At 37.5% G+C, this 15,903-nt stretch overlaps 1 protein-coding gene across 2 annotated transcripts in view; it reads right to left on the bottom strand.

The window, feature by feature from the left end:
- Positions 1-6,984: 6,984 nt before the first annotated feature.
- Positions 6,985-15,903, bottom strand: part of mob3c (MOB kinase activator 3C) — a 31,206-nt gene continuing 22,287 nt past the window's right edge. For both annotated transcript variants that reach the window (XM_028811469.2, XM_028811470.2), the window contains exon 4: positions 6,985-7,858. In XM_028811469.2, the coding sequence (XP_028667302.1) occupies positions 7,829-7,858 (30 nt within the window). In that variant the 3' untranslated portion in view covers positions 6,985-7,828. The remainder of the gene's footprint in view (positions 7,859-15,903) is intronic.

Genomic DNA, 15,903 nt, shown 5'->3' with positions numbered 1-15,903 from the left:
TATTTTTTGAAGATAGTATAATCGCTTCAGAAATGTAACACACCTTCTTCTCCCCTTTTTTATTACCACCCCAGTCTGCCAGTCCCAAGACACTGTTAACTGCTTTCACACACAATGAAGAAGCACATTAGCCAATGAATGGTTTGCTGAAACTTCTCCGAGGCTGTGTGAAAGTCACTTACCATGGCATCACTAAACCCCACTGATACACAGGCCTTCTCTTTGGCCAATGATGCATCTGCCACCTTGTTCACCTGCCAGTACCTCTCATCTGGAGACATTTCCAGAACAGCTGCAGCAAAACTTGACAATTTCGCTTTCTGTTGGTGTGGTCCCCAAGGTAGTAGGGTTGTCTCTATGTCAAGCACCAACAGCATTTTGGCCATAAACTATTTTCAGCTGCCTCCACTACAAAGGGTTTGAATGTTGTCCACTCCAGCTGTACATACCTGTCCTTTCCCAAGGTTTAGGAGAAGCTCCTCCAGAAATATTGGTTAAACGCTTTCAGAACAGATGCATCTGCTTATTGTTTGTGAAGATCTCCCATAAAACAGTTCCACAGTAAGGACAGATCACCTTTGATCGAGAAGTTCAGTTTCTAAGCCACCCCTATGCAGCTCCAGCTATATCTGGGGAGTATTTTTGGAACTACCCACACAAGTTGCTGCTCCCTCCCCATCAGAGGAATAACATTCATCATCCTAAGCACCAGTTCCCTTTGCCAAACTCTAGTATGCCTAGGTCTGCCCTGCTCTTCCCTGTCACCAAGTGACATTGCACCTGATTGCTACCCCTCGCCTTATGAATGTTGAGGTGACAGGGCAGGTCTATAGAGCTGTCTCGGGTTGAGTGAGACCAGGCTACAGGGGCTACCTGGTGATTATTAATTAAAGCATATCCAATTTCATTAAAGCACATTCTATTAATTATTTCTGACTGATTGCTGAAATTGTGGCAAAAGCCAGCAGGCGCAGTAGTTCCACTAGATGAAAACTTGAATATACTGTATCTGTGTCACACACTTGTATGTACTGCATTAAGACAGCAATATGTCATTATTTGGTGATTGCAAAATTGCCATAAAAATAGATCAGTATGAATGTCATTTGGATAAATAATATAAGAAACAGTGGTAAGGAAAATAAATCAAATTGGTATGCAGCATTCTGAATTATCATCTAATGTTTAAAATATAAATACAACAGAGTTAAAATGAAAGTGGTACTACTGAGTAATGACTGGGTTCGTATCATAGGCCCTGAGTGTAGAAACAGGAAGAGTTTTCTTTTTTCCTCAATGTCAATATGCATGGTTTTTTACACCAAAGTAATAAAATGGCTTCAAGAATGAAACAGCACTATCAAATTTCATTCTGCCACCAAGCTCATCTTGATCATTTCTTTTTGAGTTGTACTTGTTTAGTTAATGATAACAGGGGATGGGACATCTTAACCGCCTTACATGAACGGAGATGGTAAGCTGGGTGTCAAAGATATGTTTAACGTGCATCCGGAGATAAGATGGTTTACCCAGCAGGAAACATGCAGAAGGAAGTATCTGCAAATTGTACTAAATGTTGCTTTGGCGCAATGCAATTTCATTTATCATTGTATAAACTGACAGCTTATGAAAACTTTGAATACATTCATTCATTGCCCAAATCTGCAACTAGATGGAGCCTGCTAGAATTAAAATATTACAGGAAAACATTATGCAGGTTTGAAGTGAAGAATGTGCTGTCCTAAATATCTTGGCCTATGACCCTTCTCCATATTCACTTCTTGTATCTGTCTGCTCAATGCAATTTCCTTTTTTTATTTAAGGGGTAGTCTATAAATCCACCCTTTCATCAGTCTTTAAGACAAGCTTATTCAAATACTGCATTGAAGGGAGCAGGTGCCTAACTTAACCATGGAGAGTGCACCAGTGAATTCAACTCAGGCTTTATCACTCTTTGCTACATAGCATTGCAAGAATCCTTTTCGTATTCTGGAAACAAGAGTTAAATGAAGTACGCCAACGTTAATGCTTGTCTTTAGACTGTGGAAGGAAATCCAAGGCCATAGGAGCAACTGGTGTGAGGCAAGGCAAGGAGACAGCCTTCAGAGCTGTATTACAATATGCAATTTTTGATTAGCTGGTGTTTAATTTTGCCAAACAATTTGTCCCTGATAACAGTTTAGTTTTATAAGGAGGAAATGTATTTTCAGCACACATTCAGCACACACAGAACAAAGAACAGATGTTGAAGTTCTCATTATTTGGTAGCTGAGGAAATGCAGACACTTTAGAAAGCAGCATTCATCTGGGCAGTATATGGAACATTTATACAGGCTGAACGGTCTCTTCTGGGCTTCACTGTTCTTTGATGCCAGTCATTCTCTGAGCTGCCCAGGGGTAAGCAGTGACATGGCATTGGTTCCCTAGTAGTGTATCACTGTTTAATACAAAGAGGACAGTCTCAAGAGAAATGAGTCTTTTATTCAGTTTTTAAAAAAAAAAAAATAAGTTGATGCAAGCCCCACTTTAAGGTATACATTACTTTAGTCCGTCCTGGGTATCATACTTGGATATTCCAAGAGAATAACAAAATAGTGCTATGCAAATGTTGCATTATTTCTAACATATATAAAACAGTTTCACAAAAACAGAAGATACAAAATGATTTATGAAACGGTACTTTAGTTAGTTTCCAAGATAATATTGGAAGCAATGTACCACTACACAGACATTAAATTGCAAAACAAAGAAAAATTGTAACATTAAAACAGAAGAAGACAACTACATTTAAAGCAGTCTGATAATGGAACTGGTTTTTATCATCCTTCTGGCTCAGAAACATACAATGTATGAGGAGGGTAGCAGTATTTACACTTTAGGATATTTTAGGAAAATAAATGTTTAATTATTTACATAAATGAAACTCTAGATAAGTTGATGCAAAGTATTAAACTATAAAAAAAATCCCACTACATTTCTAAGCAAAAGAGAAATATGCTGGTATATTTTGTTACATCTGAAAATGCTTTTTGATGTTAAACAACATCTGCAACATGTGCAATACATTGTATTTGCAGCCATAGTGGTAAGAAATATTCTTAAATTATAACAGCCTTGCTCAGTCATTACTAATGCTACATTGTAATGTCATTCTCAGTGGGTATGAGGGCTGTTGCTCACTTCACATGAAATACACATTAGAGACCAAACACAGGTAAACCCTTTAGAACACATTGTCCCATATGGTCTAGAGGACAGGATTTCTGGTTTTTGCTCAGGTTTGAATGTTGGCATGGGAGATACATCATAAAGGCCTGTCCAATGCTCTAGTTTGCCTCGTGCCTTATCCTCCTAGTCTCATTCTGGTATAGTAGCGTCTAGGGTGATAGATTTAGGCTCCAGTCTCTATTGGGGGTTGTGGATTTGAATCCCATTGCCACCAAGAAGTAAAAAACACACTGTCTCTTTAAAGGAACTGAATAGCTATGTAATATCCCTAGTTTGGGATGGACTTCTTTTTTACGATTTTCACTGGCAGGTTTGTGTAGTGGCTAAAACACTAGACTCTACAATCAGAAGGCTGCCAGTTCAGCCATTACTTCTGATTGTGCGATTCAAAGCAAGTCACTCAATCTGCTTATGCTCCCGCCATAAAAAATATTTATAAAAAGCTGTAACATTTCCTGACCTTGTAAGCCACCTTGAATACACGCATCAGCCAAATATAAAATAATGTATGAAAAGATAAATAAGCAAAAAAATAAGCATTCTCTTCTCATTAAAAACCTGAACTATAGAAAACTGGAAACTTTCACTAGCATTAATGTCAGACCAATTTTATTTTATATTAAGAAAAACATATGTATGGAACACATTTGTTAAGAGCATTTGTAAGGATTGTCCATTTTACTTCATTCTAAATACCTGCTTTGAAAGTTGTAGACTATAGGGCACCTGTGCAGTAATTATTATACTATATTACTGTCATTATCTACTCTTTACAAGTATTTGGTCACATCATAAAGAGTATTTTCTTCTTGTGCATTATATATATCTGTACATTTTATTCCGACTTCAGGGTTTTTTGTGCCAGTGTAAGAGTAGATTATTACATCAAAGTCTTTCTCTGTCTTTGAAGCTTTTACATATAAATTACATGCGGGTTAGTATTTTTGAGAAATTACTAAATGATATTGATGGTGGAAATGCTACCAAGCCACAGAATTATACTGTGCAAAAATGTCAGTGCAGGATCTATGTAAAGTAAATATAATCTAATATGGTATAAATTATGTAGAGCATTTAGATTCAGATGACATCCATTATTTTTGATATTACATTAACAGCATCAAGTGCCACAATTATCGAATCAAAAAATCAAGGCAGGTAAATAAAAATATTTTTTAATCTAACATTTTATATTTAGCATGGGGTAAAAAATGATTTGTGGAAAAGTTAAGATTCAGTGTTTAAAGATTCATAACTGAATGTCCATATGAAAATGTATGGCATCATGTATCAGGTATTGCTATTAACAACTCTGGAAACAGTGAACAAGTGGAAAAGCTGTTGTCAGCATATTAAAACAAAGGCCAAAATATTTCTACTCTGAGCTAATGGAGAATCCAAGAATATTTTCTCATTCTTTAAGAATATTAAGATTTGGCAGGATCTACTGAAGCATTCCTATTTTTCCCCCAATATATTCTCTATAGAAATTATAATTAAATGTGAGAAAAAAATCAGAACCTACTAAATCAGTTAAATTTTGTTCTTAATTACTATTAATCCGAAATGCACATGAAAACTTGTTAGTGAACATTTACAACATGTAGGAAAAGGTGGACTATAAGATGATTTCAGCCCAATTATTTCAATGGACTTTACAGGATCTAAAGTCTGCTTATTACATTGAGACTCTGAGCAGTGAACATTTCCCAAGGGAGAAACATAACTTTTTTAAAGTGCAAAACAAACATACCGAAGCTCTCTGCAACCTTCGTTTTAGTTTTACTTGCAAAGGCTTGAGATAAGAAACTCCAGGGTGCAGGATAGGATTCCAGCATTGTGAAGTAATCATAATACTTTGTCACATGCTTAGAACAAAATCCCAAAACAACAATAAAGCTGGGGAAGATCACACTGGACAGCAGTCATAGTATTATCTGAAGGAGAAACGGGAACTGAAGATATAAAAACTTAAAATATATTGGGCATTTGCTATTCTTTTTCATAAGTGACTACAGAGAAGATATTAGGTACTAAAGATATTAGTTAATTGTATGTAATCAAACATATGTAAAAATAAAAAGGAAGGTGTGGTTTATGCTTCCCAAACTACAGATACTTCCTTCCTTGTGTTGTTCATTTAGAAACAGTTACCATACACAGTTCTATATATTATGCATCACATTTTCTTGTTTTGCCTGACCTGTGGAAACATTAGTTAATATCTGAAGACTAACTTTAGCTTGCATAACAAATTCACAGTTTTCAGTAATATTTCTACTACAGTAATAAATAACTAAAATATGTTTAAACAATATTGTGCGTCTCTTGTTTCATAGTGTTCAGAAAGCATTGTCTTTTTTCTTTTTTTACATGCTCACAGAAGCCTCTACCCTTGCAAAACCTACTAAATGTAATTCATAACACAGAACATACAACATGATGTAGAATACATGCTCAATTTTTATTGTATTTATGTGGGTATGTGTCTCTATTCAGAACATTAATATTAAAGGTTTCGATCAACATTAATGCTATTAAAGACCTTCTTGTGTTAATTGAAAATATTGTGGCTTATTTTTTCTTCCACAATGAGAAAAACAAAAGCTAGCCTTACTTGTATTTTGAACAGTGACATTTACAGAGAAACTGTTGATAGCTGCCTATAAACAAAACACTAGGTTGCTTTACCGACTTTAACATCATGTTTATACATTACATAGCAACATGTTGCATAAATGCATTATATGGAGTGTGTAATATTTATTAATAGGATATGTGCACATAATTCCAGGAAGGCATCCCATGGGTTACCTAAATTTTGAATCATAATCAAATCAATGAACACTTATTTTTAAACTGTTTGTTATCCAAACCACAAACTCTTACTTGATTCAATTAAAGAAATTAAAAGAATATAAACGGGTTCTAAAATAATTTAAATAAAAGTATCAGTATCTATAGGCCTACTACATAGTACAGTGATTAATCAAACATACTGCCTATGCAAATTTAGAACATTTTATACCTACATAAAGGTTTTCTTTATGCAGTATAAAAATGTGAAACATCTAACAAAAAATAACTTTTCTGGAAGTGATCTTAAAACATTAGTAGAATAAGTGTCATTAACCGAGACAGAAACTTTAAACCAATATCACACACTACATACTGTATAGTACTCTAAATTTTCACATTTAATTTTGCTCAAATTAGGCAGGTTACATTTACCAGTTTCTAAGTAATTTACTTTCTTCAGCTAATCTAAATAGCAGTTTACTTAACTCTCCACTTTAAAAAGATCCTTGTGCATCAGCTGTAAGAAAGCAAATTGTACCATATGCAAGTGAAGTATTTTGAAAACCATACATTACAAAATATATTTAAAAAACCTAAAAATACAGACTTTGAGGACTCTTCTTTCTCTGCATTTCAGTTAATTAGAACAGATTTTTTATTTCTAAAACCTGCATTTTTATCAAAACACTTTGTTACTGGTGTTCTCTAGAGCAACGTTTGTCATGTTTGGTCCCCGGGGATCTCTGGGTTTAATTAAACATGCTGTTTTCCAATTTTTACCTTTATTGTGCCAATCCAAAAATACCCAACAGGGATTGCTCACTTTTTATAATAATTTAACAGGTCTTTGTGTGTTTGATACTTGGGGATATATATATATATATATATATATATATATATATATATATATATATATATATATATATATATATATATATATATATGTGTACACACACACACACTTTATTGCTTATTAAGCATTTGCTGTATTTCTTTTGAAGTATTTACCGGTAGTTCTTTACAGTAAGCTATTGCTTATTAATGAGCACACAGGAGGAAATGACACTGCACAGGCTGTTCCTGTAGTGTTCATTGTCATTTGCACCTGTGTTTGCTTCACTTATTGTTAAATGTCATAATATGGATATAGCTGAGGAAGCAAACTCCAGAGAAAACACTGGATCAGAAATGAAGAGAGATATCTCTCAGTACTGTGGAAAAATACAATTGTTTCTAAATGTGTTATGAACATATATAGGTATATTAATATACAACTTTTTTCCCCCCACTGTAGAATTACTACACAAGTGTTGACTAATTACAAAGGAGTTTAGTTAAAACCAAGAATGAGTAATTGATGCAGAAATGTGTTGGAGAGCAGAACAGCAGTCATTAGGTTCCCCTAGCATGGGGTATGAAAACTGCTGCTGTACAGCCTACTCTGTACATTAGTACATACTCCTTCCTTTTCTTTTTTTTTTTATATAAACATTTTCAACTGTAAAAATATTACACCTGAAACTTTTTAAAAAATGTGTTTTAATAGCATACTCTCTAGCCTTATTCTGGTTTTCTCACCATAAGACATGAATGGAAATGACATCATTATATTAGTCTTAGCAAGTACAACCTCTCAAAAAATAATGGCCAAAAACTTTCTCAATGAATCTTGGTTTATCAGCTTTACTTAATTGGTAGGGCACTTCATGAGTCTTCTAGATAAATTCCATCTACTTCTTGAGAGTCGAGGCTTAACGGTCACAGTGAAAAGCAGTCCGTCTGTGGGACTTCACTGGAGCAGTCAAATGCAGATCTTTTCAGTCATCTCTTTCTGTGAAAAAAGAGTAAATTAGATACATAAAAGAATCAATTAACCACTTGAAAAAACATATTAAAACTTTACTATCTAATATAGTTTTATCATATCCTGTAGTATGAAGTTTGCTTCTATATGATCCTATGCAAAATACTATTAAATATATAACTATAAAATACTATAGAAATATAGAAATATAAACTAGTGGATGTAAATATTAGCAAGACAAAATAAAGGTGACTTTTTAAAATACCTTGAATTACAGAAATTCAAGGCACAGATTTGCCCCCACAAAAAAAAGTCTATTGAAAATGGCACAAAAGCACCTTGCTGAAGCTGAAACAACATGGGATAAAGAAAAGGAATTGTTGTTTTTCTCTTCTCCATTGCTATCTGCTTTCAGCTGGGCAAATGCATATGGTATTTTTATTTAACTGTAAAATTAGCATCTGCCATGGACTGCCACCTGGTCCACGGCTGTTAGCTGCTTTGCACCCAGTGCAGTCATAATAAACTCTACCACTAACCCTCTGTTCCCAAAACTATAAATGCAATGAAGTGGTTTTTGATAATTTTTTGTTGTAATTGACAGATATACCTGTATAAACTGTATGTATTTGTTTATACAGACCTTTTTTGCTTTATATTTATTTTTGACTTGTTGAACTTAAGCAAATAAGATTTAGTATTTGCTGGTTAAGCGGAACATTCAGTTCTTCTTTGACAAAAGTTTTTCCAGTTATCGCTGCCACTACTTGCTATAACATAGCTATAGCACTTGCAGAAAGCTCCTGCTACAGTATGTGAGCTTTCATATTGAGTGCTTTGTTGTGAAAACTTGCATTTTCATGGTAGTCCAGCAGAACATGGCTTCATTCATTGCTGTGTGGGATGTAATATTAGTGCTGAGGAAAGGAGAAGGCGTTCAAGGAGTAAAATAATTTAAGTCTTTAAAAGTGTTTGCTCTTGTAAGTTGTTTGCATTCAACTGAATCACCATTTTTAAGCTACACCTTGCTGTTTTAAGTGTGCAATAAATGTGGTTGTCAATCTATATGCTGTATTTTTGCACATGGTTTCAGGAAGGTGAAAATTATCATGGCAGCACTGACTGCACAGAAACCAACTTTGGACTGAACACCTTCCACTTGATGACACATTCAAATATGGAACTGTACATCATTATACTGGGAGAATTAACCACTGTTGTGGTTAAAGGAATACTTCACCCAAAAATCCAGTCATATGCTCACAAAGTTCCAAACTCATAATAGTCACATAGTAAAATATTGTTAAATAAATCACTTCCAGAAAACATTTTCATGAACTAAAATGGAATGTACCCAAGAATTTGAATTTAGGACCGTCAAGCAAAAAAAACTGCTCATATGATTGTATGATGAAGAAAAAAAACTGGCTTAAAACCTGAAAAATATTATTTGAAGGACCATCTTATTTTTACAAATCTCATACAGAAACATCATTCTGGATGGAATACTACTATTTTGTTCTTTTAAATGCCTATCTAGATTATTTATGGTGTCATAAGTATATAATGTGAAATTAAATTTAAAAGTAGGCTTTGAAAGGAGAGGGTTTGCATTACTGGAGATGACATAAATGTAATGAAACAAATAGATAGACTTATTGTAAATCTCATTACACCATTATGATACTAATAAAACAAGTTAAAAGCATTAGGAAATGCAAAATAGATGCACTTAGGTTTTGATGTATTTTACAAATACAACACGTTGCTGCTACATGCTGAAAAAAACTAAATGGAAAGAAAAAATAAGTAGGCAAAATTGTTAAACATGAACCAGCTCACCATTGCAAGCAACTACTTTAGGAAATGTCCAATGCTATTGGAAACATACAGTTCTCCTCAGGGTAAAATTTACATATAGTACTGTGCAAAAGTTTTAGGCAGGTGTGAAAAAATGCTGTAAACAAAGAATGCTTTCAAAAATGGAAGTATTAATCATTTATTTTCATCAATCAACAAAATGCAGTGAATGAACAAAAGAGAAATCTAAATCAAATCAATTTTTGGTGTGACCACCCTTTGCCTTCAAAACAGCATCAATTCTTCTAGGTACACTTGCACACAGTTTTTGAAGAAACTTGGCTGGTAGGTTGTTCCAAACATCTTGGAGAACTAACCACAGATCTTCTGTGGATGTAGGCTTCCTTACATCCTTCTGTCTCTTCATGTAATCCCAGACACACTCGATGATGTTGAGATCAGGGCTCTGTGGGGGCCATACCATCACTTCCAGGACTTCTTGTTCTTCTTTACGCTGAAGATAGTTCTTAATGACTTTGGCTGTATGTTTGGGGTCGTTGTCCTGTTGCAGAATAAATTTGAGGCCAATCATAGGCCTCCCTGATGGTACTGCATGATGGATAAGTATCTGCCTGTATTTCTCAACGTTGAGAACACCATTAATCCTGACCAAATCTCCAACTCCATTTGCAGAAATGCAGCCCCAAACGTTCAAGAAACCTCCACCATGCTTCACTGTTGCCTGCAGACACTCATTATTGTACCGCTCTCCAGTCCTTCAACGAACAAACTACCTTCTGCTACAGCCAAATATTTCAAATTTTGACTCATCAGTCCAGAGCACCTGCTGCCATTTTTCTGCACCCCAGTTCCTATGTTTTTGTGCATACTTGAGTCGCTTGGCCTTGTTTCCACGTTGGAGGTACGGCTTTTTGGCTGCAACTCTTCCATGAAGACCACTTCTGGCCAGACTTCTCCGGACAGTAGATGGGTGTACCTGGGTCCCACTGGTTTCTGCCAGTTCTGAGCTGATGGCACTGCTGGACATCTTCCGATTTCGAAGGGTAATAAGCTTGATGTGTCTTTCATCTGCTGCACTAAGTTTCCTTGGCCGACCACTGCGTCTGCGATCCTCAACGTTGCCCGTTTCTTTGTGCTTCTTCAAAAGAGCTTGAACAGCACATCTTGAAACCCCAGTCTGCTTTGAAATCTTTGTCTGGGAGAGACCTTGCTGATGCAGTATAACTACCTTGTGTCTTGTTGCTGTGCTCAATCTTGCCATGACATGAAACTGTCTTCCACAACCTCACCTTGGTAGCAGAGTTTGGCTGTTCCTCACCCAGTTTTAAGCCTCCTACATAGCTGTTTCTGTTTCAGTTAATGACTGTGTTTCAACCTACGTGTGACACTGATGATCATTAGCACCTGTTTGGTATAATTGGTTGATCATACACCTGACTAGAATCCTACAAAATCCCTGACTTTGTGCAAGTGTACCTATAAGAATTGATGCTGGTTTGAAGGCAAAAGGTAGTAACACAAAATATTGATTTGATTTAGATTTTTCTTTTGTTCGCTCACTTTGCATTTTGTAAATTGATAACAATAAACAATAATTATTTATATTTCTGAAATCATTCTTTGTTTACAGCATTTTTTCACACCTGCCTAAAACTTTTGCACAGTACTATACATCACTGAAACATTGGGTTGAATGATTACAGTTCTGTTCTTTGATTTATGGATGGCTACCAATTCAAACCGCTATGTCTCTAAACACAGAATTACAAAATCATTAATATTTTGAATACCACATTTCCCATTATTTATACTGACAAACTATTTCTGTGAAAAGAAGCAAGTGAAGTCTATCTCAGTTGTGATTTGTTAATAATACAATTCAAAATGTTTAAACAGTAATAACTTAAAGCCTTAAATCTTCAGCTAAAAATAATTTCACACTTGCTTACCTTAAAGCTATAAATACTGGGTTTCCTAATTTACTAAAAGGTTTTATCTTTTTTATAATCCCTTAATTTTTTTCAATTATCATGTACTATTTTCAGAATTTAAAAGGCTCACTTGAGATTTCCTGGAAAAATATTTTTAGTTTTATGAGGTGGGATGTCTGACACATTTTTATCTTACTGTTGAACTTAACACTTTCTTCCACATTCCACCTGAAGCCTACATTTTTTCACTAAGCAGAATAATTTATCTAGCATCTCATTTACAATGAAAGAATACAAGAAGATAATTAATGCTAGGCATTTTAAACAGGAAACGTTCCAATACTACTTATCTGAACTGCATTAATTTATTAAATTAGATTATAATCTAATGTTCCCTTGAAATTTTGGCCTGGCACTTTGTCGCTGATGATGTCAGAAAACATACTGTACTATTCAGGACTATAAATTACATGAACAAGAACAAAAAAAAAAAGAGAGAGCTTTACCAATTTATATCAAATTGTAATAATCTTCTCTCTTATGCTCAAATCTTTAGTATTTAGAAATAATAATGCTCTGTTGAGCTACACTTTGTAAAGCACTTCAATTTATATCATACTTTAACTTGCTCCTCGAAAATAAATGCTACTTTATAAAGTTTATGATTTGCTTTGGAAATCTCTTAACTGTAGAAAATACAGAAAAATGATAATATATACATATATATCTCTCTATTATATGAAAAAAATCTTGGGTTGAGTAGTGATTTTCTCTGAGACACTTTAACATCCCACGAAACAAGGAGGACAGCTGCGGGAGGACAGCTGCTGTACAGGCTTTTAAATGTTCAAAGCGCTGCGTGACAAACAGATCACACAGCACGGTACAAGCAGCAGCAGCAGCAAGCCAGCTGATCAAGCATAGAGGAGAAGAAAAACAAAAAACATTGCATCATCGTTTAAGAGGGGGTTTCAGAGGAGCGACTGCGTCTCCTTGAGGTGTGTTCAGCCTCCCTCTTAACAACGCAAGCGGCAGAAACGCAAAGTGGCTAGCACCTAGCGCGCCCCAAGGTGAGTAGGGGAAGGGGGTGGTTGAGCGAAGTGAGCAGGGGGCAGAGCCCCCTAGTATGTATGTATGTATATATATATATATATATATATATATATATATATATATATATATATATATATATATATATATATATATATATATATATATAACCGAACCGCAAAGCCAGCAGAGATTGCACAAGAGCAAGCGGTCCCGTCGGTTGACCCATCAAGAGGGGCACAAGAGGCAAGTCCCGGAGTGCCAGTCAGAAGGGTGAGCGCTTACCTGTGTGTTACAGGACCGGACCCTGGGTATGCAGTAGGACCCACTTCGTTGGGGACCTGCCCTCACGGGACGGGCCACTTCGACGGACGGGTCTTCTCTGGCGATGGGGCACTGTGGCATGCGGCTGGGGGTGGCACCCAGCCGGGACGCCCAGGAAGACAGGAGGATGGCTCATGCCTCCTCCAGACCACGAGGGGGCGACCGCCCCTGGTTCGTTTGGGGGCCACGGGTACAGAGCTGGGAAGCTCAACCCTGTAGGGGCGCGTGGTCACCGCCAGGGGGCGCCCCCATGCCTGGAGAACCCTGGACCCCAGCACTTCCGCCACACCAGGAAGTGCTGGGGGGGAAGACGAGTGGGGACACCCGGAGTGCTTCCGGGTACGCAGCCGGCACTTCCGCCACACTGGGGCGTGTTCGTGGGAGATTGCCAGAACACACCAGGAGCACATCCGGGTGCTAATAAAAGGGGCCGCCTCCCTTCACAATAAGGCTGGAGTCAGGAGAGCAGTTGGACAAGGTCTCAGGAGGAGACACGGAGGTGGCCTGAAGAGTGAGGCATAGTGATTTGGCCTGGACTTTGGGGAGTCTGTGGGTTGTGGAGCACTGAACTTTGTAAATAGAAGTTGTAAATAAATGTGTGTTGGGTACAAAATGATGTCTACCTTTCTGTGTCCGGGCTGTTCCCCACAATATATTATATATACACAGTGCATCCGGAAAGTATTCACAGCGCATCACTTTTTCCACATTTTGTTATGTTACAGCCTTATTCCAAAATGGATTAAATTCATGTTTTTCCTCAGAATTCTACACACAACACCCCATAATGACAATGTGAAAAAAGTTTACTTGAGGTTTTTGCAAATTTATTAAAAATAAAAAAACTGTGAAATCACATGTACATAAGTATTCACAGCCTTTGCTCAATACTTTGTTGATGCACCTTTGGCAGCAATTACAGCCTCAAGTCTTTTTGAATATGATGCCACAAGCTTGGCACACCTATCCTTGGCCAGTTTCGCCCATTCCTCTTTGCAGCACCTCTCAATCTCCATCAGGTTGGATGGGAAGCATCGGTGCACAGCCATTTCAAGATCTCTCCAGAGATGTTCAATCAGATTCAAGTCTGGGCTCTGGCTGGGCCACTCAAGGACATTCACAGAGTTGTCCTGAAGCCACTCCTTTGATATCTTGGCTGTGTGTTTAAGGTCGTTGTCCTGCTGAAAGATGAACCGTCGCCCCAGTTAAGAAGTCAAGAGCGCTCTGGAGCAGGTTTTCATCCAGGATATCTCTGTACATTGCTGCAGTCATCTTTCCCTTTATCCTGACTAGTCTCCCAGTCCCTGCTGCTGAAAAACATCCCCAGAGCATGATGCTGCCACCACCATGCTTCACTGTAGGGATGGTATTGGCCTGGTGATGAGCGGTGCCAGGTTTCCTCCAAACGTGACGCCTGGCATTCACACTAAAGAGTTCAATCTTTGTCTCATCAGACCAGAGAATTTTCTTTCTCATGGTCTGAGAGTCCTTCAGGTGCATTTTGGCAAACTCCAGTTGGGCTGCCATGTACCTTTTACTAAGGAGTGGCTTCCGTCTGGCCACTCTACCATACAGGCCTGATTGGTGGATTGCTGCAGAGAGATGGTTGTCCTTCTGGAAGGTTCTCCTCTCTCCACAGAGGACCTCTGGAGCTCTGACAGAGTGACCATCGGGTTCTTGGTCACCTCCCTGACTAAGGCCCTTCTCCCTTGATCGCTCAGTTTAGATGGCCGGCCAGCTCAAGGAAGAGTCCTGGTGGTTTCGAACTTCTTCCACTTACGGATGATGGACGCCACTGTGCTCATTGGGACCATCAAAGCAGCAGAAATTTTTTTGGGACCTTCCCCAGATTTGTGCCACGAGACAATCCTATCTCAGAGGTCTACAGATAATTCCTTTGACTTCATGCTTGGTTTGTGCTCTGACATGAACTGTCAACTGTGGGACCTTATATAGACAAGTGTGTGCCTTTCCAGATCATGTCCAATCAACTGAATTTACCACAGATGGACTCCAATTAAGCTGCAGAAACATCTCAAGGATGATCAGGGGAAACAGGATGCACCTGAGCTCAATTTTGAGCTTCATGGCAAAGGCTGTGAATACTTATGTACATGTGCTTTCTCAATTTTTTTATTTTTAATAAATTTGCAAAAACCTCAAGTAAACTTTTTTTCACGTTGTCATTATGGGGTGTTGTGTGTAGAATTCTGAGGGAAAAAATGAATTTAATCCATTTTGGAATAAGGCCGTAACATGACAAAATGTGGAAAAAGTGATGCGCTGTGAATACTTTCCGGATGCACTGTATATTATAAAATAAAAAACTTGCAGCAAGACGTGATCTTTTGAAGAGAGACCGAGACAGAGACACTTTCACGTCCCTTGACACGGGCAAGTCACGTCATACTTACAACCTTTCGAAGCAAGTCTCGATACACATGCAGAGCAGGTTAGAGATAATGGAAGTAGGAAAATTCGAAAGTCTCAAGAAAATGAGGGTAAAGATCGCATTAGCACAAACAAACGGAAAATATTACTCGGTGAAATAATGGACAGTAAAAAGAGATCGAATAGTGTTTGAGGATGTCTGGGGGAGAAGAGAGACAAGGCAGTGACTTTAAAACATTTGAAGCGCCGCATGAAATGCAGAGCACGCTGCACAGGAGCAGCAGCAAGCCAGCAGCTGATCAAGCAAAGAGGAGGTAAAAAAAAAAAAAAAAACAACTGTTATTTGATTCTCATTGTGTCACCGTTAAAGAGGGATTTCGGAGGAGCAACTGTGTCTCTTGGGGTGTGTTCAGCCACCCTCTTCACCACAGTGCACAGTGCTGGCGGGGTTAAGGGGTAGGCAAGTGAAGTGTAGATCACGGGGAAAGGCAGCAGCAGCTGATCAAGCAAAGAGGAGGTTAAAAAAAAAAAAAAGGAATTTGTTTCCCATTGTAT

Source organism: Erpetoichthys calabaricus, chromosome 10 (assembly GCF_900747795.2).
Source record: "Erpetoichthys calabaricus chromosome 10, fErpCal1.3, whole genome shotgun sequence".
NCBI lineage: Eukaryota > Metazoa > Chordata > Cladistia > Polypteriformes > Polypteridae > Erpetoichthys > Erpetoichthys calabaricus.
This window is presented reverse-complemented; position numbering and strand designations above follow the sequence as displayed.